Source organism: Culex quinquefasciatus, chromosome 2, assembly GCF_015732765.1.
Source record: "Culex quinquefasciatus strain JHB chromosome 2, VPISU_Cqui_1.0_pri_paternal, whole genome shotgun sequence".
Taxonomy (NCBI): domain Eukaryota; kingdom Metazoa; phylum Arthropoda; class Insecta; order Diptera; family Culicidae; genus Culex; species Culex quinquefasciatus.
The window spans coordinates 217,499,313-217,525,755 of record NC_051862.1 but is presented as its reverse complement, the minus strand read 5'-3'; the positions used below and the strand labels follow the sequence as shown (position 1 = coordinate 217,525,755).

The following is a 26,443-nucleotide window of genomic DNA, read 5'->3' as shown; positions in this document are numbered from 1 at the left end:
TAAACTATCTTTTTCGTCCGGAAAAAAATAACTGTCGATTTTTAAAGATCACAAAATTCAAATGCAAACCAATCAATCCAAGCAACCCTTCACAATCCACGTGCCAAACGACCTGCACTCGCGCTCACGACAGTCATGTCATTCAACTTCGCCGCCGGTGTCGTCAAAAATGATAATGGCCTACTATTATTTTTTGTGACCACCGGCGCGGGTAACCGGTGATGCATAAAAATTTGTTCCACAAATAAAAAAAAAAACAACCGCTTGCTCGGTTTGTTTACATCGTCGCTGTCGTGCTAACTTGTCGCGCGTGCATTTTGGGCCAAATTGAGTTAAGAGCGCGATTTTGTGCAGCTCACAATGCCTCACCTCTTGACCTTCACAGAACCCCAAAACTCCGTTCATTTTTGTCGCTTTTCATATGGAAGCTGTGTCGTACCATCTTGACACACCCTGAAAATTGATGTAAGTGATACCGCAAACATTTGTAATTATAACTCGGGACTCCAGTAACCAAATTCAACCAAACTTCAGGACAATGCACAGAATGGTCAACCAAACAAAACGTGTGTGTTATTGTTTACATTGTGCGCTCTCGGTTTTTGAATAACAAACATTAAAACGCGTTTTCTCGGAACGTCAAAAAGCAACGTACGACAAGTTAGCACGACAGCGTCGAAATCTAAAGTTGGGTCACGTTTCGCGCCTAAACCTGCGATCGGCGCGGTAGGTTTTATGAGATTTTCGACTTGTTGCAGCCACGCGCTCTTTGAGGTAAACAATAATAAATTTCAATTTGTTGTCGCGATGATTGCTGCGATTTGTGGAGTAGATTGGTTTGGATTCATTTTTGATTCTTTTTGTACCTATTTTCGCCTTAATGCAAAATTGGTCTAAAATAAGAACAATGTTTTGCCAGTTTTTTTTTTACCATCCGGCAAATTTTTAATTTGCACTTTTTCATTGTCTCCCATTCATGTAGTAGTGCGTGGAGGCAACGAGTTTTTGCCGGGTACTTTCAATGGTGTGAATTCTTTCAACCACCAGCCTCCAGTTTTTCCTCTCTCTTTTTTGTGTTGTTGTTGTTGCTTTATTTGCTTTTTATTCGAATGAACGTGGCAAATGCCGGCACGTGTGCATTCACGACTGTCTGCGCCGAAGCTCGATTCAAGTTCAAGTTCAGTGTGAATCTAGACTTCTTTTTTTTCGCATGCCATGTTTCGGTTTTGCACTTTTGCATGCATTTTTATGCAGTTTTTTTTGCTGCTACGTTTTGCCTTGCATGCGAGGAAAGTTATTGGCTTATTAGGTTGAAGTTGGTCATGGTTCTCAAGGTGAAGACTTCTAGAAGCTTCTCATTGCAGTAATCGTGTTCAACTCGTTAGAAACTTCGAAATCGCAAATCATTCTAGCAGATTGGTCATAATTAGAACCAAGGTTGCTTCGAAATAAAATCCAATTCTAACCATGTATCTAATTCCAAAACCTGTTTCTCTTCTCTCATCAGTGAAAATCACGGAATACAACGCGGAAAAGGCCTCCGCCAAGGAGCTGGAACTGCTCCAGCTCAAGGACACCCCCGGCGGAGACAAGCTGAACTTGGATCTAGACGGCGTAGGCAAGGCCGGCGATGCCCTCTGTCCGGAGATCCACGACACGACCCGGCCGGCGTCGCTCGTGATGCAGTTCCTGCTGTTGCTGTACCGGAGCTTGCTGCAGCTGCGGAGGAATTATGTAAGTCTCCGCTCAACTGAACTGCTCTGGGTGGAATGGGGCTAATTGGAGCGATTAAGATCGACGGCGTGCGAAAGTTGTCGGGAAGCGGGCGAATAACAGTTAGAATTGGTTAACATTTTGCAGTTGTGTAAGTTCTTTTGTTTGAATGAAGTTTTCTAGAGAAAAAATAATAAGTGAAATTTTGATACATCAGGTGCTTTTTGCAATCTTGATTGTGATTCATATTTTTATCATAATTTTTCTATGCATTTATCATTAAAATCTCTTGCAATTCGATAGAGGGTTGAAAACTAAACTAACTAATTAACTATTTTTTTATGATTTGGATATCAACGGAGATCAATAAAAAACGAACAAGAACAACTTGTATCATATTATTTATACTGTATCATTGCTCTGTTACGGAGCTATGGAATTTCAATCAAAGAAGAAAGACAAACTAGTTTGAATAGCTGATATTGAAAGTCATAACCTTGATGTTTTTTTCGGATTCCTGGTATATTTTGTTGAGCGTTTCATTCGTATTTGGTTTTGCTTTGAGCAATGATGTACAAAACTGGCCGATTTAATGACATTTTATTTGTTTTTGTTTTGACCAAGAAGGTAAAAACCTTCCTGGTTCGTCCTTACACGTCTTCTTAAAATCTTGACAGCTTTTCATATAAAAATGGTACGTAAATATTCAAAAATCATTGACTTGGAAACGGATTTTAAGATCAATTTGTGTCTTCAACAACATTTTGGTTTAAGATGTGGACAATTTAGAAATAAAAATTACTCTAAAAAAACTCTTATTTTTTCACTGAGATGTATTTTTCATTGAAAATTAATGATTTTTTTTTTAAATAAGAATGCGTTCAAGAACATTTTCTAAAAATATGTTTCAAAGCAAAATAAAATATGCAATTGAAAAGATATTTCTGGAGCAACATTTGAAAAGGGCGCATAAGCATTTTGACAGCTGCAACTATTTTGCAATTTCTCAGGCAATAGGCAACTATTTTACAAAACCTATTCTGTTAAACGGTAGCTGGGAAGGCCAGCTCTTGTTTCAAACATTGAATTTTGAGAAAAAGTTACCTGAAGCTTGAGAAATAGCAAAATAGTTCAAACTGTCAGAATGCTTATCCGCCCTTTTCTCGTGTTGCTCCAGATTTAAACTTATTTGACAAATCGTATCGTTTTCAACTGATGACATTACCAGTTTTGTTTTAATTTTAGATATAAAACAGTATATTCTTTGATTTATTAAATTTGTACACACTTAGATTTTTACCGATTCCGGTAAACTTTACCGAATTTTCAACTAATGAAAAGTTCGGTAAACTGAAATCCATCGAATTTGGTAAAATATTACCGAATTGCGGTAATAAAGTTTTTTTATTGTTCATCTCACAACCGATATTCGGTAGGGACCATCCAAAACCACGTGGACACTATAGGGGGTTTGAGCGATTGTCCACGCTCCATACAAAAAGATTTTATTTGTATGGAAATTGTCCACGATGGGGGTTGGGATTTCAAAAAAAGTGTCCACGTGGTTTGTGGATGGTCCCGTATAAAGTTGTTCATTTTGACAGATAGTTTACCGATCTAAACTTAATAAATTTTTGCAACTTCCATATTCGGTGATATACATCTTAGTGTGTGTGTTCATTTTTTTAAAATATTTTTTCAGAAGGCTGAGAATACATTTCTCTACATTTTTTTGAGACTTTAACCAATTAGACCAATTTGATTTGAAAAACGGCAAAAAATTGGAGAGATAGAGCATTGCAAAGAATCAAAATTGTGGTAATTTACTAACGGCCGAATGTTCAATGAAATTTTTCAAGCTTTCGAAAAATATATTTTCAAGCTTGACATTATAATTAGCTAAAATATAAATGTTTGATCTTTAAAAATTTTAGGCTAGATTTTGAAATCTCGAATTTTTTTCGAGGTTGGATAATTTTACAGAAGTTTATTTCTTAACATTGAAAATCGGACCGAATGTAGTCGAATTATCGTCAGTTGGAAAAAAAAGACTACCTGATTGGAGAACATTAGGAATTTTTTTTTTCAAATTTTATTCTTTGCAATGCGATGTAATATTAGTTTAGGAAACAAGTTGCAAAAAATAGTTTTTTTAAGCACTAGGGGAGATGGGGTAAGACGGCCACCTTAAGGGAGAAGTCTCATAAAATTAACACTACAGGTACATATTGTTCTACTTATAGTCCATTATAGAAATGACATAAATAAGTTGGTTTAAAAACCAATTTTCAATACTTTTCAGCAATTTGAAAAAATAATTGAAATCAAATATATATGAAATACGCGGGGTAAGACGGCCACCCATGTAAGACGGTCAGTGCTATAAATTAACTTGGTAACTTTGCTAAATTCACCCAAATACCTACATGATTGGTTGAACAGACTTCTCTTAACATCATAACAATTTTGATTGAAAAAACAAGTTTCAAATGTGAAGAAAAATGCTGTTCAACTAGTTTTATATTTTGGCTATGTGAATTTCATATAATTGCGACCACATTTAATGAAAAGCTATGATTTTTTACACGAAAATATACCCAATTTAATGCAAATTAACTGGTTTGAGTATTTCGATTAGAATTAGTAAATCAAAAGCATGTAAACAATATTAAATAAGCGACTTTTATGAAAAGTTTGAAGGGATTTCATACTATTCAATGAATTTTAAGTATCACAGTAAGGAATATTGACGAACCGGGAGTTAACAGCATTTTGATTAAAAATTGATAGTTTTATCGAAAATATGTCAAATATGTCTTAACAGTCAAAAATCCTTCAAAAATGTAACCTTTATCAAATCAAATTTACAAATTACGGGTGGCTGTCTTACCCCCCGGGGAGGTGGCCGTCTTGCCCCCAAATTACTTATTTTATAAAACAAACATTTTTTGTAAATAGCTCTTCGCATTTTTAAAACTTTTTCGAGGGGCGTAATCCTGGGAAAACTTCAATTTAAAATGAAAAAATATTTAAAGAAAGCATTATTTAGCATGAGGAACAGTATTGATAAACATTTTAGTAATATTCATTAGTATACTTAGTAAAAAAGTGGGGTAGCCGTCTTACCCCGCCTGGCCGTCTTATCCCCAGCTCCCCTAGTTGCACATTTGAACAATAATTGATTGATTTTTTTCAAATATGTTTTTTTAATCATATTGAAAAAAAGAAATTTTGATATTTTTTTGGTTTAAAATATGATGAAAAAAACCGTTTTGGATCATGGAGGAAAAATTTACAGTTAAAAGTATTCATTTATATTTTACTTTCCTTAAAATACTGTGAAAAATAACCATTTCTGAAAAAAAAATTAGACAAAAATGCCAAATTTTGAAAATAACCCTAGAAAATATTTAATAATTTTATTTGAAAAAGGCCATTTTGTTGTACGTTATCGTCAATTCTCCTCTAATTACACCGAAATTTAGGGCTTTGGACTTACGCCTCCTTTGATTGAAAACTGAAAGTCAGAAAAAATATTATTGATTAAATATCAAACAAGATCAAAAAGATACAACTCATGAGTTGGTAAAAAATTTAGCTCAAATATTGGCCCTCGACATATTGAATATTTAGTGAATTGGATCATGGTACTTTGCTTTACACATATAAAATAAAAATTTAGGATATAATTGGATGCCACATCTGAACCAAGGAGCGGCCGTGTCTGACTGGTTACGGTGTTCGCTTTCTAAGCGAATGGTCCTGGGTTCGATTCCCATCTGCTCCTAACGAGAAAGCAGTCTTCCCGAAACGCACGCACGCCGTACACGCCGTACAAGTTTTCAGTGCAGATGAACCTCAAACACACCAGGCTACCATGTTCGAGTTCTCCCCGCACGGCGCACTCAAGTTTACACGCGGTGTAAACACGGGGTGCACACTTCGGGTACAACGCCGTGCAAGCGAAGAGCGTATAAGGAGACGAAAAAATGACTGCTTCTCACTCTCTCTGCGGCAAACACTGTAGTGTGACTGCAGCGGAGAATGAAACACCACTTTACAGCAGAGGGAGCGTGAGGGAATTATTTTTGTCTCTTTTCTGCGTCGTCGGCCTGCACGGGGTTTGTACCTGAGGTGCAAGGTTCGGTTTAAACTTAAGGTTCGTGTGCGGGTACAGCCTGTACACGACCGAGTTTAGGTTTGCTTGTACGCGTGCACACGCGGTGCTGGTGTTTGATCGAGTACAGAAAACACAGAACGCGTTTGAACGCGGTGTGCGGGGACCACTGCGAGAAAGTATAGGAAATATTAATCTTGGAACTCTGAACATGAACGAAAAATCAAAGTCGCCCGAGTCGGGGTTCGATCCCCCGTCCTTTGGATTGGCAAGCAAAAATGCTAACCACTACGCCATCACAGCTTGGTGAGCGATGACTGGAATCAGGAATACTGTTACTATCAACTATATACGCGCTGGGTCCTTGTCCATTTGACAAGGGTTCGGAAGTTCTGAATAACGTTTGAACCCGATTGGTGCAAACGTTCTTCAGGGCGGGGCTTGTCGATAAAGCTGAAGTACCTCGCGCTCGGCTAGCCAGCGTAGAAATGGGTCACCAAAGCTCGGCAGAGCTAACACCTTCCAAACAGACATGCATCCGCTCTAACTCCTCTTTTAGAAGAACTCGTTTGGCATTTCACGTAGATGATACCCAGCATGTTGTGCCAGTGATTAGAATACGCTAATTACGCTTGTCTTTAAGGCTCCCGAAGACCCTGAGAGATTATTTTGAAACCCAACTGAGATATAGGTTAAGAACTCTTAATTGCACTCAAAGAGCTTTTAAGAAGTTCTTCTTGAGAGCTTAAGAGAACATTTACATGAAAATATAGCTAAAATCTGTTTTTCCAATGAACCAATGTTTTCTACACATTATTCAAGCCAAAAACAAGAGATTTTTACCTGGCAACAAGCATAACATTGCTTTAAACGAAAATGCCATCTAGAAAAAGCTGAGTGCCGTTAAAAAGAGCTCATAGTGCCGATGCATGTCTGCTTCCAAATGCCTATGCGAGTTATTTGCATGTATAGAATGAAGATCTAAAAATACATGGAAACAACTCAATTTGTAAGAAGCGACCGCGTGGTCCCGTTTGGTTGGTTGCACACACACACACACACACACAAAATTGGATGCCAGATCTGAACCAAATGTAATTTTTCACATTATTTGCGGATTTTTTGAGAAACACGGCTTATGATTGAAAATTAAACTCAAAACTTGCTCAAAACCAACTCTTCCATTCTAGTGGTCCCAAATTAGTGGTTTCAAACATTTGTTTTTTTCGAACATTTGAAATATTCACAAATTGGCAAACGTGAATCAGATAATTACGTTGATGTTGCTATTGAAAATGAAGCTATCCATTTTTTTACATTTTGTTTATTTTAATGGATAGTTTAATAAAACATTAATATGAATAACATTTCCCCCTTAAACAAATAAAACACACGTGATTGGAGATTCCATAATAACCGCCTAGGAATCCCCCCCAATTTCGGTTTGAATAATTCATTTCCTCCTCTTCAATTGAGCTGCAAAATATATTCCAAACCGGACTGGACTGGTCCGCGAGAGATCATTAGCACAATAAATTAATCTTCTAAGCAGATAGATAATCGCTGCTGCATTCACTCAACTGGCAGAAAAAAAAAAAGATTAATGATTCGTCGGACATAGATCTAGAAGTCACACTGTAATGCCCTCCTCATTTGTTACTGGTCACTGCGTCAGTACTGTGAATACTATTGATTGTTGCAATTATTCATTAGAACAACTTGGGCAATAACATTTAAACCCGTTTCTCTGAACCAATAAAAAACGTTCTTTTCCTCAACAAAGCTAGAATTGTTTAGCTGAGACTTTGTTAACAATAATAAAAAAAAATCAGAATAATCCCGACCGAAGCACGACTGTTGGGAAGCCAATTCTAATTAGTTGTATAAATTGCAAATAAATGGAACAAACTTATTTCGAGTCGAGCGGCACCGGTTGGTCAGTTCCGATTGTTTGCATAACGTGTCGTGGTGGAGTGCACGTGCCTCAGCTACCGGCAGCAGGAGAGATAACCCCTTTCGCAATGCAAACGCAAGTGACTAACTAATAACTCAAGACATTCCAATTGTGTGTTTTTTCTTTCACGTGGTGGAATCTGAACTAACTTAATCACTACCCTTTTACGGTTTTAATTAAGCGAATTAGTGGAGGTGATTGAGAAATTAAATTGTCTTCGAATTTCTTGCCGCATTGTTGTCGCAAAGTATGACAATGATGATGATCAAATGATAGGGATTAGCGAAAATTAGTGGTCAAGGGACGGAAAAAGGGGCGTGCGTAATTGAGATCACAATCCCGCGATCGTGGGAACGTCGTCGAAGCGCGATGATGATGATGAAGTGTCAACTTGTTGTTTAGCGAAAGATTATCCGGTGTCAACAGCGGAGTAATTAGATGCGGTAATTGAGGGGTGTGCGGTTGCGGAACAATCTTTTTTTTTTGAGATTTCGTGACAGATAAAGACAGTGTAATTTATGAAACAATGTTCATTTTTGTTAGTAAAAAATAATATATTTTTTTTAGATGATTGCATTACATTAGATGATTGCATTACAATTGTCAGCTTAGAAAGTTTTTACTTCTCAACTCTGCCAAAAGTTATCCAAAAATTAAGAATGACGAATTCCTTAATCAGTAAAGCCGTTGCAAATATTTATCAAAGTTTATGGTCAAAACAGCCCCCCTTCAAAGTCAGCCTGAATAATCAGGAAGCAAAAAAAATCTAAAAGCTCAAAAAAATTATTAACAATTAAAGTTTAATCACCCAAAAACAAGTTAAAATGCATTTTCCTGCGTTTGTAATCATATATAGCATGATAGAACTCCTTTGAAAACATTTTAAATTTTCATGAAATACCAGTGTACAGTTCCACGATAAGTTTTTTTTCGCGAAAAAAAAATGTCCGTCAATACATTGATATTTTGAAAACTAATGATTGAAAAGAAACTGGACGCTTGTAAAATGCATTTTAAAACACTTTTTTCATCCAAAAGTTGAAACCTAGGCTTGTAATTTTTTTTGCCGCCTCCTCGATTCTGGTCAGGGCCGAAGGACATAATCTTCAAAAAATATTTGCAACGGCCTAGCTTTCATTTCAAATTTATTTTGAGGTTGTAGTCAAAGTTTAAAAATTAAAAGATAAATAGATAAAATTAGTGTGCTTAAAATGTGAAACATTTTACTGAAACAGGATGACATCAGATTTTAATTTGTAATTTGTTGTTTTATTGGATACGGCAACTTGTCAGTGTGAACTATATATCAAGTCAAGGAAGCAACTATCCGGAAATTTACATTTGATCCAAAGTAAACTAACAAATTTCAAAACACTAGCTCTAAGTCGAACAAAGTTCACTCTTGAATGTGCCTTTTGAGTGCACTTTTGAAAATCGAGAAAGTCGGTTTTAGCTTAATGTCTAAGGGAAGGTGGTTCCAGCAGGAGGCCCCGGCTGTCAGCAAGCTAATTTATTTATTTAACAAGTAAGACTAGAAAGTGACGAGCGGGAATTCCCGAGAAATTGACCATTTTTGGACCTCTCGATTCCCGGGAAATTTGGTCGAGACTCTTGGGAAATTTTATTTTATAAATGTCGAAGATAAATTATATAAATTAATCAGAAAAAAAACATATGAAAAAAATCGAAATTGTTTAGAACATTGGATGTTCAATGTAAGATGTTCAAGTTTGCATAAACCAATGCTTCTTTAATCTTCTTATTCAGAAAATGTGAATTTTATCTTATAAAAAATTCTAATAACTATAATGGTGAGAACCCTAAATAATGTGGACTCCAAAAAGCATACTTAGGAGTTACACGACAAATAGGAAATCTAATGTTTTCAATGTTATTTCTATTTATTATTTCTAAAGATAAGTATAATTTCCATATCTTCTCTCAAGCATAGCAATCATCATAATCTTTTTTTTTTTAATTCTAAATAAGTTAATTTCGCTGTATCAAGGTAATTTCCTTTTTTAATGTCAATAAGTCATTTTGTGTTTCGCATCAACCTCAAATTAATTTATATTTTGGAAGAAAAAAACCCTGAGTTTTTTTTAATAACTATTTCTACAATGAATGTTTACATTGGACTTTAAAAAGGAAAAAAAATCACTTAAAATTGATGTTTCGAGTCTTTATTTATCATATTGCAAAAATCCCGATATTGAAAAACTATATAAAAGCTATTTTTTTACTTCACAAAAATCACACTCAGTGCGAATTAAGATTCGTAAAAAAATTTAAATTAACATTTTGCGTCTTAAAAAGCTCAATAAACGATCATGTATTTGCAGATTCAGACAAAAAAAATTAAAAGGTAGATCATAGCTCCCAAAAATAATGAGGCTACTAATTAATGTTTCATTGTATAAGTATGATTTAATGGTAACTGAATTCATTGAATAGAAACACATTTATTACTTTCCTTTTTACATTATTGGCACTATTGGCAGAGTTAAAAAAAAACTCCCGGGTCCCGGGAATTCCCGAAAAATTACCAAATTCAACTTTCGATTCCCGGGAAATTGAAAATCTCGAGAATCGTCACCCTTTATGTAAGACTCACGGCGAATAACAAAACTTATTACAAAAAACATAAAATGTTATTTTAAAACATCAAAAAATGTTATTCCCACGTTTTTTTGTCTGCTCGGGATGTACTGGGCTTGGTCACATAATTCCTATGTACGCTTTTTCAAACAAAGTTTTTCAATTTTGTTTTTAAAAATAGTTTTATTAAAAATTGTTGTTTGTAAAACCGGGGTGATTTTGAGATAATATTCTTACAATGTTTAGCCTCAAAGTGAGTAAATTTTTTTTATAACGTTGACCATTTGTAAGGTTTGATTTGTTGTTTTATTTGAAAAAAAAAAATCATTTTTTTTTGTTTTGCCAAGTTAATAAAATTTATAAAAACTTGAGCTTAAAAATAGATAAAAAGATTCCAGATTGATCAAAACTCATCAGAAATTGTTTTTTTTTATGAAGGTATAACTTTTGTTGCCACCAAATAATTTTGTAGTACGATTCACATTTTTTCCCAATTTACCTTGAAAATGATTCTAATGAATCTGAAAATATGTTTGATTTCTGTTGCAACAACACCAAAAAAGTGTAACCAAATGTAAGCTGTTCTGTAAATTTGTTCAAAGAATCAAAGAATTCAATCCGTTCTCCGATTCGAATTCATTTCAAATAAGCAAAACATGACACTTTGAGAGTATTTTAATAATCCTATTTATCAATTAATCAAACTAACTATTGAAAATTTTCAAAACTCCAAAGCTACTTCTTAAGGTATTTTGAACATTTCTCTATTAAGCTCAGTTTGATTCTATGCCTTTATGTTTGTATTTTATTCGTATTTTCATTTTGCAAAACTAAATCTTCAACTTATCAATGTCACCCCGGTTTACGATGTTTCACATAAATTGAGAGAAAACATTCCACAAATAAACTTATAATAAAACCTTATAATTATAACCAATAATATTCAACCATCAAATTTCAAATATTTCAAATGTTAACTTTATTTACATGTACTTTTTGTATTGACGTCACCTTAAAAAATGTCGAGTTTTGTAATGATTTCTGCTTTGAATTACAATCCAATAGTTAATCACAATTCAATAAAAAATTGGTGGTCTTAAGGTATAATTTTATTTTCTCATTTGAGTTCTCTTCTCGAAAAACACAGCACTGATTTGATATCAGGTGTTAATGACATCGTCATGCAAATTAATGGTCATGATGCAATGAGCGCGATTGTTCAAACTTGTTTGTTTTTTGTTGCATCTTTGGATGAATTTACGATGTAGTTTGATGGATTTTGAAGAGCGAAACGTGAGTCAGAGTACAATTTACGATGTCTAAGTTTGATTTGTTTTTTTTTTTTGCTGTAAAAATTCAGGTTCAGGAAAGCAAAGCTTATATTATACAATCGTATTTTGTTACAATTTGAAAAAAATCGCAAACGAATTGCAATTTCTTCAAATTGTCTTAAATTAGCGTAATTAAGGTACTTTTCGCAACTTACCCACCTAACCAACCAACCGTCACAAATTGGCAACTTAACCTAATAATTTAACCAATGTTTTTTTCTCTCTCTTCTCCCTCAAGTTCCTGCTATTTGTTCGCCTATTTGCCCACGCTTCGGTGGCAACCCTGTTCGGTTACATCTACCAGGGGGTTGGCCCCAACGCGAACCAGGTCCTGGCCAACTACGTTTACCTGTACGGTTCAATGCTGATGATGGTCTACACCGGGAAAATGGCCGTCGTACTGTCATGTGAGTTAGCCTCAATTTATGAAATTTGATTGATTTTTATTGAACAATTTTCTTCTTTTAGTCCAACTTGAAATGGAATCGCTAACGCGGGAACACTTCAACCGGTGGTACAAGCTGGGCCCCTACTTTCTTTCCGTGCTGGTCATCGAAATCCCCGTCCAGGTCAGTAACCATGGCAACGTGCATCAACAAAACCATAAAATTTGCATAAAATCTGTCTGGTGTGTCAACAACAACAAAACAAACATTCAAAAAAGAGAAAATTATTCCATAAAAGCCCGGCATAATTAACTTGTTTGTCCACAGATTGCCTGCTCGCTGATCTACGTCGTGATCAGTTACCACCTGACCGGGAACTACCACACGATGGAGCGGTTCCTGCTGTTTGCCCTGTTCTGCCTTGCGGGTTCGATTTCGGCCCAAGCGTGGGGCTTCTTCGTCGGGGCAACGCTGTCCGTTAAGGTGAGTGAGACAAAGCTCGAAACGGAATAGAGGGGTTGTACTGTATGGGATTGGATAAAGTATCGTGCGTCTCCTTTGTTAGGAGACGAATGGAAGCTTTGAACTTGCGTGCAAGACGCGAAAGCTTTGATTGCGAGCGAGAGCTTGGAAGCGAGTTTAGTAGGCGTTGGATGGAAATCGTATCGATTGGAAAGGGTGGCTGATTGTCTTAACAAAAATAAATGTATGAATTCTATTTATTTGTTTTGAATCATTTACAGCAAACCTGAAAATCGTTCATTCTTTTTATTTCGGAATCTCTATATATATAAAAAATTTCGACGGTTTTGTTCGAACGCGAATCAATTCAACACGGAACGTCGGATCGAGGTGCTCTTTGTTGCGTTGGGATCGTATAAGTCCAAGGAAGGTTCTTACGCCAAAAAGTTACAACTTTGGCCACTCTGGAACCGATTCCGGAAAATCTGCAGATTGTATGGGGATAGCTGCATAAAATCAAATTTTGATCACAGGAGGCTGAATAAGCAAACAAACAAGATACGTCAGAAAATCAAAAAAGGGCAGGACGAAGTTTGCCGGGAAGAGCTTGTAATTTATAAATTTTTAGTTAATAAACTGAAATAAATTCCAATTGTTTCATTACAAGAGCAGACAAATTGAAATCGTTAAAATAACATTTAGTAGTCTTTTTTATGTTTGTAACATTTTATTTTGTTCAAAGCTATACAAATATTAGAAAATAATTTCAACATAGCAATACATTTTTTTGGTAAATGCCATTTTCATCCGTAAAATTAACCAGTCTAATTAGTCTAATTGCAGTTAAAAAGTCATGGTAGTTTTTCTTGTAGAAATGTTGACAGATTATGTAAGAGAACAAATGTGTACTTCTGAAAATCTGAAAACTTATTCAACAGAAATTGAGGAGAAACCTTCCGACTTTCAATTCTATAAAATTAAAATCAAGAGATATGTACCGTAAACTGGGATGACTTTGATAGGTTTCTAAAATGCCCGTCAATCTAATATCTCAACATTTTTGAGAATTTTGAGTATGCAAGCATTGAGGAATAACTTATTATCGAACATATATGCAAAAATGTGACTGTTATATTCGATGTATTAAAATTAATGGCCAAATCAAATTTCAATCAATGTTTGCCCGGGCTATCAATGTCACCCCAGTTTACGGTACCGACACTTCGCTCTACGTGCTTTTGGTGCTTTTGAATATGCTTGACACAAGGCGGTTTCAAGAACACCCAACAAGTAAAAAACATAAAATTTTGTTTATTGGACCTTAAAAAAATCTCCAGATATGTAAAAAATACGAGACTTTGTCTTTAATGTTAAAAAAAATACTTGAAATAATCCAACAAGCTTTTCAAGATAAGAATTACAACCTTTTGAAATTGATAACTTTTCGTACACTAACATTGCAAAGTTTTTCCAGAGCATTAAACAAAAAGTAAAATCCACCCGAACATTTTTTGGATTCTCTTTTGATGAACAGAAATGATAGTTATGTAAATTTGAAGAAAAAAAAACAAACTTGGTAGAAATTAAACTTCAGTTACTAACGAACTTGTTAACGAAGTGTTTGTCTTTCCATGATAGATGGCTGGGAAAAAATGTTTGAGGAACTCAAAATTGATAAAAAAAAAGGTAAATCAGATTTTATCGAAAAAAAAGTGCTTAAAATTGTTTCACTGACTCGCAATAACCTTTTAAGGCCGACAGACCTCAATACAGAATGAATAACTTTATTCATTTATTTATTTTTTCTTAGCTTAATGTAAAAAATAAGAACCAGCTTCTAATTTGGCTTTCATAAATGTTTGTCAGGCCAATAAAAAAAATGATTCATCCTTATTTTTTTTTTTAAATCAGGAGACAAAAAATAATCAGAAAAGGTATTGAACAATTAAATTTATTTTTATATCGTTAGGCCGTTGCAAATATTTTTCAAAGTTTATGTCGCCCCCCCCCTTCAAAATTGGTCTGAAAAATCAGGGGGCAAAAAAAATATTTTTCCAAAAAACTTCAAAATTTCCATGAAAATAGAAGTCTAATCAACTGAAAACAATCAAAAATGCATTTTTCTGCATTGATAATCATATTTAGCATGTTTGGGCTTGTTTAAAAATGTTTTGAATTTTTATGAAATTCCAAAGTACAGCACCGCAAAAAAATATTTTTGCAAAAAATAAATTTTTTGTCAATACTTTGATATTTTGGAAACTAATGATGTCAAAACAACTGGACAGGTGAATAATGCATTTTAAAACACTTTTTTCATTAAAATGTTGAAGCCATGGCTCGTAATTTAAATTTTTATACTTTTTTATTTTTTTGCTCCCCCTCGACTTTGGTCAGAGTCGAGGTACATAAACTTCAAAAAATATTTGCAACGGCTTTAGTTAAAAAAAATCAATTAAATATAATTGAAAAACTATAAGCTATTAGACAAGGAAGAAAATAAATCAAGTCTAATTTTCAAAAGTTCGAAGCAAAAATTATCACAAAATTCTTCATATATTTCAATAGTTGCTGATAACAATTGGCAAAAAATCGAAGGATTTTTAAAATACTCTCTATCCTTTAAAAAAAATCGTCTTTGCCAAACCATAGTCCCAAAATTCTTGTTTTATTAGCCTATGAAGCCTTTTTTTTCTTATAAATGAAAAAAAGTTACACATGATTCCTCAATAGTGAAGATATATTTTTATCATCAATGGATAGTTAGAATTTATATGGAATATTTTTTTGGAAATTCATTAATGGAAAACTTTAACGGTTATATATGAAGCATTTTTGTGATATTTTTTGCATTAAACTTGAAATTGCACTGCTGTTAATTATTTTTGAAGATTACGATTTTCTTCCGACTTCGAAAAGATTCATTTTATTTTTTTTAAACTGATTTTATGAGTGTTGGTTCGACATTTATTGTTAAGAGTATTAAATGTTTTTACAGATAATTATCTGATATTAAAAAAAATATCAAAAACTTTGTCCTTCGCTTCTGAAAAAGTGAGCAACAATTTAAAAAAGTTGATAAACTGGAGATTAGAAATCAACTGAAATATTTTCTATTTTAGGTATCACATCTTTGTTTTAAACTGTTTCACGTAATTGAAAAAAAAAATGAAAAGACTTTTTCGTGTAAAATTTTTATTTTTAGTATAGAAAATCGGACCATGGTATTGATGAGTAAAAAATGAGGGCTAGTTGAGCAACACTTTGATAATCTAATATTTCCTATTTTTTTTAAATCTTTGCATGTCCATATCTCAGGATGCCAAGGTCTTATTAACAATGTTTAGGATAGCAAGAAGTAATTTTCTCACACTCTTGAATTTATTATTTTTTAAATAGGGTGAATTTTTATGTACAACGGTAAAAAACACGTTTTCTGATCACTTTTTTTTTCATTTTAATGCAAAAAATAAATTTAGAAGACATATTTTTTTTTGATGGATCAACTATGGCCCGCTTGGAACGAGGATTTTTTTAAATTGATTTAAAAATCAATTTTAAATTCTTTGCGGTCGTACAAAGGGTCATTGTACTCAGACAAATAAGCTTTATCGTTGTGAACAATAATATCACAAATTTAGGTTTCATTTTAGGACCCAAATGGGAAAACATGGATACAATTTTAAAAAATTGGAAAAACTTCGTATTTTTTCAAAAATGTGAGCTATAACTTGAAAACGGGACGCATTATCAAAATTTCACTGAAATAATGTTGAACGCAAATAAAATTTTACATAAAAATTTAATCAAAGATGTTCAAGGCTCTTTCTAGAATCCGTTTAGATTCGATTTTTTTTAAATTATGACTGAGTAAAAGATTTTGTGCCCTATCTGGAATTTTCTTAAAAGATGGCATTTAATGTCCTCAAATTTTATATATTAAATGTTGACAAAGACCAAAAACCAATTTGTGCTAAAATTTAAAAGGTTTAATCAAGGATTAAAATTTGTATTGAGTTGTCAACATGTGTTTGTTGCATGCAAGTTTGCATGATTAGGTTCAAGTTTTGAAGGGTAAATCGTCAATTGTTGGTAACTTAAATTTGTTTAACGAATGCATTTTCCCCCATTTCAGCTCGCCGTCTTCGTCGGTCCCATCCTGGCGGTACTGTTCTCCGTTTTTGGCTTCTGCACTCGCTACTCGGACATAACGCCCATCTTCAAGTGGATGTGGCACATCAGCTACTTCCGGGCGGCGTTCCACGGCATCCTGAACTCCGCGTACGGAATGAACCGCGAGGATCTGAACTGTCCGGAGACGACCATTTACTGTCACTTTAAGAACCCGGTGCTGTTCCAGAAGGACATGGACATTGAGCACGTGGATATGGAGCAGAATCTGGTGCTGATCGGGTCGATTATCATTACGATGTACATTGGGACGGTGTTTGTGCTGTGGTACAAGCTGAACAAGCGGTAAGGGTGGATTTGGATAGGAGGTTAAGGTTAGGCTTTTGCTCAAACTAAGTTAGTTTAGTTTTTGGTGTCGTCTGGAACGACAAAGTTGGCAAGTTGACTAATCTAATCAGCTGAAGGTTGGCGAATCGACTTAAGGCTAAGCCACCAACTTATTTGGTCGTTCATCTTGCCATGATATTAGAGAGGGAGAGAGAGTTTAAAGTGCAATGAACCCAGAAGAGGAATAATCGTACTACTTATTTTTTCATTATCAATTCACGTGGGAAACGAGAAAACTGCACAACGGAAATCTCTTTCGGAATCTAAATCGAACAAATAAAAAGCAAATATCATATCAGTGACAACAAAACGCATGTACAATGTCTGTGATTAAGGAAGTTAAAATAGCTCTTAAACTGTGGTCCTTCTCATCAAAAGAATGAGACAAAGGAAATCGTATTAATAGTTACCAATCAACCAACCAAGCTGTGTGAGGAGGATTCTTACCCCTACTTTTATATTTTATAAAATATATTTCTAGCAATAGTAGTTCAAGACCAAAACGAAGGCGCCAAGCCTTCCAAATTTACATAAATCACGTTTTTCCGTAACCAAACTCCCCTTCTAATCATCACTTTCAATTCCACGAAAGAAAAGTCCTTTAATTTGACCCTGCGTTATCACTTTTTGTGCGTGTGCGTGTGTGTCCGCAATCATCAAGAATAAACTTGCTTTATGGCCGATTGCACCTGGATTGGCAGCAGCAGCCCCTGAACAACTAAGTCGGGTCGGGTTGAGAGTGTTGAGTCCGGAGGCTATCAAAATGGGTGATTGAGTGCGCGCGGCCAAAAGTGATTATGATTATCTGCTCCTGCTGGTGCTAAGTCGACGAGGCTTAATAATGAGACACTTTCGAGTACAATAACCGAAGCACGAGGGTAAGGATTGTGACAATGTGTGGAAGAACTGGTGATTTTGCGATTTTTGACGAAAGAATGTGCGGGAGCAAAGTTCGGTGCCAGCTGTTTGAAATGTATTTTTTTTGTGGGATGGGCATTAAAATTTTGTGATAAGATTTGGCCTTGCGACAAAAAGAATAAATTGTAACTGCTTAATGATTGCCGATTAATTTTTAATGTAGTATATTTCCGCGATTTATTCTGTATAATTTCAACACTTTTTGTAAAAAAAATCGTATGTTTTATGATTTTTTTTATCTCCAATCATTCTAAGCATTCACTAATCAATTTTTTTAACAATTCTATTCTCGAAGAAATCATTAAAATTTAAAGCTATTTCAATGCTAAATTTAATGTAGTTGAACAAATGTGAAAATATTGTTCAATCTACAATCAAATTAAATCTTATGTCAATTTCAAAACAGCAATAGTATTGTTGTTTAATGCGGAAAATTGCTTTAAAAATAAAAATTAGAAGTTTTTGAAAATCTGGGATCGTTGATTCTACATTGTTTTGCTCTTTTGAAATCTTTGTCGTGATTTTGAAATAATCAAAATATCCATAAATATTCCTCTTTTAACATTGGAAATTGAGTCAATGGTTTCAAAGATAACGTCGATTGAAAAATGAGAGCTTATCAGGTAGCACTTTTTAATTGGTCTTTTTATCACTTAAAGTAGATTTTCTGCAATATGTATTTTTTATTTTCGGAATTTTATGACATGTTTAAGGGGACTAAAAAAGACTAAAAAAGGAATCTTTTCGGATGGTGCAAAATCAGGAACCGAAGAGGTTAATTTGAAATTGAGTGAATTTTGGAAAAAAAAATTTTTTTGTCAAGTAAAACTTCAAAAATCATTTTCAGATGCAAAATCAAATCTTTTAAGTATTTGTGATAGTGTGCACCATTTGCAAGCTATATGCATTTTGAGCACTTTTTTTCGAAAAAATATTTTTTTTTCCGATTTTGTTACAATATTTCGTTGCTTCTTACATTATTGATCAAACTGTTGGGTGCATATGGAAATGATTTTTAAAATTTAGTTTGGCAATATATTCTTCTATTTAAAAAAAAAACTACTATGTGACTATCGCATTAGATTTCTTTTTTCTTTTCTCCTAAAACATACCACAAAATTCGAATATAAAAAAAATACTTGTTTTAGGAAACCAACTTTTAATACTTAAAGATCAATTAAAAATAAGGTAATTTTTTTCGTATTCCTAATTTTTCTGCGAGCCCTAACCATAACTTACAACTCTACCGAAAACACCAAATCGATTAGGAAATGGTTTCTCAAGATACAGATTTTCGAATATTCACGTGTCCGTATTATGCAAAATGGTTTCTTTTGAAATTCCTTAAACGCACAAAAAGTTTCATCGAAATAAAAAAAAAAAAAACTCGAAAGCATTGCGAAGTTCTAGAGAGTTGCAATTCCAAATTCATTTTAATTTTAGAATTACAACTTTTGAAAAATAATTATTTTTCTAAAATTGATAACATGCCTGAAATAAAAACCCCCGCCACGCAAATAAAAAAATAACTTGGCTGCTTTGGCACACGAAAACAAAAAAAATCGAAGCGAATTTTTTCCCGAGAAATACATAGTTCATGTTCTGTTATTGTCAGGAGGTTAGGATTTGTTTTTGGAACATTAATAAAATAATACAAGAAAATCCAATTACAGAAAGTTTCTGATAACACAATCTGGTATTTGTGAAATATGTTTTTGCAACAAGAAATAACTAGTTTTGATATTGCTTTGTAATATATTATGAAATTTTAATAATTGCCATTTTCTATTAAATATAACACATTCCAATGCTGAATAAAATCAGTAAACATTGGCAGATGGCTTGCTTTGGTCAGAATTTGAAAAAAATATATCCTAAGCGTTCAAAAGATTGAAGATCTGACAACCCCATCAAAAGTTATGAACACCTAAGTGTTCTTTAAACACTTTTTTAGGCCGGATCTCAGATATTTTGATAAAAATAAGTGAGCAACTCTCTACGAAATCGGCCGATTTCGACCATTTTTATTTTTTGTATTTTTTTGATTTAGCTCAAACTTTGTGGGAGCCTTCCCTATGACCAAAGAAGCTGGTTTGTGTCATTGGTTTACCCATGCAAGTCTCCATACAATTTTGGCAGCTGTCCATACAAAAATGATTTATGAAAATTCTAAAATCTGTAACTTTTGAGTGAATTTTCTGATCAATTTTGTTTGATTGGTGCGCTGGAAGTGGGGACGCGAAGTCGTGATTATTCAGGTTAATTTTTTTGTGTGCTGTTCGTATGGGGTGAGTGCATAATTTGTAAAGGTGGTCTAAAAAATATTCGGAGTGAAAAGTGATTTTTTTGTGTGTGCCTTTTGTCGTGAATTGTGTGTGTGTCTTAATTTATTGTTTTGTGATTTCGTTGATCGGAAGGCACGGCGTCGGGTGGATTGTGTTTAAATTTATTTGTTTGCGGTGAAAAAGCCATTTCTATATAATGATCGAAAGACGCACTGACAATTTGGATCGTCGAGTTAATACTATGTGCTTGATGAGTCTGCAACTTCAACTATCGGACTAACATTCCTCCCTTTTGTTGAACTGCAGGCTTCTTGGGAGGGCGCCGGTATTGACTAATAAAGTAGAGATCTTCAGAGGTTAAACAGTGAACGGATGGTTGGCTCCCACTGATCATTTTTGATTCATTGTTTAACTTCAGCTGATCTGTCAATAACGGAGTAGCAGCTCATTGGCAGTCAACCATGCTAATGCTCATGCTCAATTTTTTGATCAATTTTGTGTCTTCGGCAAAGTTGTAGGAATTGTTGAGGACTATTGACAAAAAAATAGGTACACGGAAAAAAATGCAGATTTTTTAATCAACTTTTTTTTCACAAAAATTTAATATCCCAAAATACGTATTTTTTGATTTTCGAGATTTTTTATATGTTTATGGGGATAAAACCCCGCCACTTTTGAGCCATAGAGAAACATGGTCAAAAAATCTGCCGCCGACTTATAATTTTTAGAAAAAATAGTGATTTTTGGAAAAAATCAAAACTTCAGGCAAAAACAAATTTGACAAAAAATTTTAATGTAAAATTGATTTTCCAATAGAAAAGTACTGTACAGATTTTTTGATAAAGGGCTCTGTTTTCAAGATATAGCCACCGAAAGTTTGATTTTAGCGAAATATTTGCAGTTTTTTGATTTTTAAAAATAGTGACCATGAGTGACCATTTCTAAAAATATTTTTTTTTGAAAATTTGCTCAAAAATTGTCTAAGAGACATTGCAGATTACAACTTTGCTGAAGACACCAAATTGATCAGAAAATTCACTCAAAAGTTACAGCTGTTCGAATATTTACGTACCATTTTTGTATGGACAGCAGCCAAAATTGTATGGAGACTTGTATGGGTGAACCAATGACACAAAACAGCTTCTTTGGTCATAGGGAAGGCTCCCACAAAGTTTGAGCCAAATAAAAAAATACAAATAAAATCCATTTCCGGTTTTGATAGAGAATTGCTCAAGTGTTATTTATACATTTTTTTGAGACTGTGTAGTGTATTCACTTTATGAATTCGAGGAAGGCACCAACCACCTAATGGTGGATTAAATAGCGTTTTTAACAGTATTTTATTTTGAAAATTATATTTGCTGCAAATTTTTTTTTGCCTAATTAGTTTTCAGTTTTCACTTTTATCAGTATCTTGGGTTTGTTTATCTTTAACTTTTTGGTCTGACAGGAGGACTTGCAGCCACACCTCTTTTGGTCTGAAAGCTTTATGCTGGATTTTGGTCTGGACCAAGCGAGAAATCTCCCTTTTGTTTTAGAGGGGCTCTAAAGATTCTTTTTAAACCAAATCTCCATGAAAACATTAGAAAGTAAAACTCTTATTTTTTCTTGTAATCTTGGTCTCTTTTAGTAGAGTCATCAAACTCCACTTGCGACTTAGTCAATGTTTCGAAAAAAAAAAACATGTTTATTTCTGGAGTCAATTTTGGCCGTCTTTAGACACATTTTTTAAATCCATGGTATATACTAATGTGACAGTGAGTTCCACAACTCTAACCCAATCTTGTGAACAGCTCTGATTTCACGCAGAACCAATAAGAAACCAGAAACCATGATCGCATGCATCAGCTGATACTGCACTCGGCAGTTTGTCTCCCCTTCCGCTCAAGTGTCCAGTTCGATTCACTAAGCTCGCTCGTATTCCAGTTTAATCACTCCTCCACACAACAAAGCTCGCTGCTGCACTTAAACCAACCGACTGTGTCTGCCGGAGCCGGACAAAGAAACGAAACAAATATTAATCATAAGTCAACCATCCCCAACCCAGAGAGACACTTTGTTCACCTTTCGACGTCTTGTTTAAATCCAAAACGAAACAAGAAAAAAAAGAACAGTTTTAGTCGGGGTTTTAGCCGCGGACCGTTATGGACTTTAACAGACTTGACCGCTGGAATGGTACGGAAACTTGGGGGAATCCAAAGTCCAACTTCGGCGCTCCAGTTTGGGTCGACAGACGGAGCAGGCTGCGGTCCACCGAGGCGTTGATAATGGCCTCTCCTGAAGTCTCTGTGGTGGCTGCGATGATCGTCGTTTTGATGACGCGATTGAGGAGTGTAAACATGGAAGTGATTACGCGCGCCTCCTTCGATGATGATATTGGGACTTGTTCAACACGGCATTTCTGGGAAGATTTGCGTTTCAGTGATTGGTAGTTTGGTGGCACGTGTTTACACTTCCGATTCGCTGGTATTGTCTACACGAACTAAACCTGAATCAAGGAAGCAACGAACCTTTAAGGTGTTCCATCATAAGTCTACCTTATTAGCCTCAGGCACTGTTGTTGTACCAAGAAGAACCGACCAATGAACCCTGTAATTTGCTCGGAATTTTCGACGAAAGATCACACCACACTAGAACCTCGTGGTTATGATATTCTTTCAAAAAATACCCTTCAATTATGAAACCTATCGAAAAATCGCATCACCCTCTTATTACTGGGCGTCATTTTGTGCACGCAAATGCGCGTCTCGTGACCGGCAGGAGGACCTAAAAACCGGTACAAATTAACTAAAAATATTGTGGTTTTGGTTTACTGGTTTGACGTTCATCAGCGTGTGGCGGTTGATAAGCAGCATGCAATCGGAACCGGCAATGTTTGACTTTTGGCGGCGTCGAGAAGGTCGTTCGTTAACCTTGGAACGGATTTTTGTTTTCCAGACAACGATGGTCTGCTGCTCTCTATTTGGTGAGACTTAAATGGTCCTGCGTGACGTGGGTTCGTTTGCTATTAGTGAATTAGTGACGAACGGAATCTAGTAGAGAAATCTGGGAGCATTTAGTGAACCGAATAGTATAGTTTTGTCACGCAAATTTTGGTTGATTAAAATCATTAAAAAAATATTTAGGGATCAGCAGCTAAGTTCATGCCATTAAAAAAATATTTGTAATTTATAATTTTCAAAAAACTTCTTTATATTCAATTTATAGAAAGTTAACTCCATTTGAAAGTTATAAAAAGCATAATCAAAATTGCAATTGATAAGAACTTCAATAGTTTTAATGCACCTTAGGCTGTTGGAAAATGTTTCAAAGTTTTTGTCTCGAAACCGGTTCGAAAAATCAAGGGGGCAATTTTTTGCCATTTAATTTTAAGTGCAATTGACTAACAAAAAAAAAATAAAATGCATTCCCCGGCGTTTTGTAATAATAAACATGTTTTAGTTGATTCAAACATAATTTGAGTTTTTGTGATTATTTGCTATAGATTTATTTCCGCAAAGAAAAAAAATCTTTAAAACAAGTGATTGCAAATCGATTGTACTGTTGTATAATGCATTTTCCGTGCCATTGTGGTTTATCATTTCAATTTGTGTACCCTCAACCACCTCCCCTTCTCTCAGGGACGGTGGTGTCCATACAAAAAAAAATGAAAGAAGCGTGGACAATCGTCAGCCTCCCCCCACCCCCTTCCTCTAAGGGTTCACGTGGTTTATGGATGGCCCCTAGCCAGAAACAGACATACCTGGACACTATTTCAAAAAAAAAAACTACTGATGTAATGAGTAGTTCTATAAGGTTTTGATATTTCTTTGTATTTTTTTTATTTTGATGAAGCTTTTTTTGTTCATTCCCTACATCAAAAGAAGCAATTTCGCATTTTTAGCATAACTTTGTAAAAGGAATAAAAATGTTTAATTTTCCTCATTTCATATTTAAGACCAAATTATAAATTTTTTAAATTATTGTTATTGTAAATCTGAAAATTTCACAATAGATTCATTTTTCAATATTGAAAATTGAATCAATTATCACCCAGGTATCGTCAGTTGGCAATTGCAGGCTAATTAGGTGACAATCAGAATAACTAATTTCCATCGATCCGAATTCTTTGTAAGATTGTTTCTTAGAAACTAATTGTCAGTTTTTCATGAAGTATTAAAAACAAACGAAAGATGTAAACAATTCCAAAAATTCAACCTGAAAGTGACTATAACTTCAAAACGGTGCAAAAAAAAATCTGAAAATATGCCAGTGCTCAAAATTGCATGGAGACTTCTATGGAAAAACTAATGATGAAAATTTGCTTCAAAGGACAACAAACAAAGTTTTACAAAATCAAAAAATACAAATTTCAAAATCGTGAAATAATTAGCAAAAATCTAGAGAACAACTCTGTTACCCATGGCTATTTCTTGTAAATGATGGATTTTATTTTTAAAAATTAGGATACCTACTGATTGCAAAATTGATTCTGATCTCCAAAATTATTCTTCAAACTTTTCAATTTTTCAAGTGATTTCCAGTTTTTTTTTCAGTATAAAATTTCCCACAAACAGATTTTGGAATACAACCTACACACGATTATTAGAAGTCCTTGGAAAAAGTGGTTAATCAAAAAAAAAAAAAAAATTAGGCTGGTAAAATTCAAAACGGCCCGAAAAATCAGGGGCAAAAAATATTTCAATTTTTCAATTGAAATTTAATTGCTTTCCCCTGCGTTTAAAACTTGCATATCAATTTTGCGGGTGTTCAATGCATTTTACAATGGTTTTTTCATTGAAATGTTAAAATTGTGGATTGTTATCATATTTTTAATGGTAAAACGGTTGAGGTTATGTAAATTAAGACCAGTTTTTAAACTGCTTGTAACTTTTGAAAGGTATGTCAGATCTTGAAAATGCTTAATCCACAAGAAAGGTAATTTCAGAACCTTTCTAAAAATATATAATATTGTAGGTTTTCATGCAAAAACCACCTTTTTTGCAAATTGTTAAATTTATATGCAGCAGTTTTCTAAGCATAACTTTTGATGTGCTTAACTAAATCTCATGAATTTCAATAGGGACTTATGCGACCCCAAGACGAATCGAATGAGGCCAATACGGTCAAAATCGGTTAAACCAGTGACGAGATATTCCAGTGATATTGATTTGGTACACATGTCTACATACAGCCAAACACACAGACATTTGCTCAGCTGGTGATTCTGAGCCGATATGTACAAATGAAGGTAGGTCTAGGATGTCTAATTAAAAAGTTCATTTTTCGAGTGATTTTATAGCCTTTCCTCAGTAAGCTGATTAAGGCAAAAACAATTAAATAAAAATTGCTTTAATGGAGAGTTTATAAGGCTGGTACAAATATTTTTAAAAGTTTTTGTCAGCCCCCCCCTTCAAAATTGGCCCGAAAAATCAGGGGGCAAAAAAAATATTTTTACAATAAACTTCAAAATTTCAATGAAAATTCAAGTGCAACCAGCTGAAATCAAATCAAAATACATTCTCCTGCGTTTAAAATCATTTTTAACATGTTTGGGTTTATTAAAAAATCTTGAGATTTTTTGAAAATTTTCGATGCAAAATCTTTTTTTTCGATACAATTTTTGTTTTTGTCAGATCTTAGATTTTTTGAAAACTAATGATTGCAAAACAACTGAACTAGTGTAAAATGCATTTTAAAACACTTTTTTCATTTAAATGTGAAGACTATGGCTTGTTATTTAAATTTTTATATTTTTTTATTTTTTTGCGCCCCCTTGACCTCGGCTAGGGCCGAGGGACAAAAACTTTTTTAAATATTTGCAATGAACCAATATGTTTGTGGCCGTTAGGCGTCAATGAAATATTTAGAAAATAAATTTAGTTATATAACAGGCAATCAAATACTGAAATTTGATTTTCAATTTAAATTTTATGTGGATAAATTAAAAAATCGAAATACAAGGAAAAAAATCTTTGCCATGCTTTTTTATGTTCTTTCTTCAAAAATGAAATTCGAATTGTGCTATTCCATTATAGACAAATTTGAATGGTAGATTACCAGTTTTTGTCTGCATGGGGTCATAATTATTGAATAATGCCTTCATAAGTGCAGTGCTTTTGGGGACGCGCAGTCCTGTTTTTTCGCGATAATTTTCGTCGTAAATGATCGTAAAAATTTAT

The 26,443-nt window shown here is 34.1% G+C and overlaps 1 protein-coding gene across 1 annotated transcript in view; it reads left to right on the top strand.

Moving 5' to 3' along the window:
• Positions 1-26,443, top strand: part of LOC6046114 (ABC transporter G family member 39) — a 99,958-nt gene that overhangs the window by 39,922 nt on the left and 33,593 nt on the right. Inside the window, exons 6-10 of the mRNA XM_038251088.1 lie at positions 1,508-1,734; positions 11,952-12,120; positions 12,182-12,282; positions 12,427-12,582; positions 16,697-17,039. Coding sequence (XP_038107016.1) covers positions 1,508-1,734; positions 11,952-12,120; positions 12,182-12,282; positions 12,427-12,582; positions 16,697-17,039 — 996 coding nt within the window. The remainder of the gene's footprint in view (positions 1-1,507; positions 1,735-11,951; positions 12,121-12,181; positions 12,283-12,426; positions 12,583-16,696; positions 17,040-26,443) is intronic.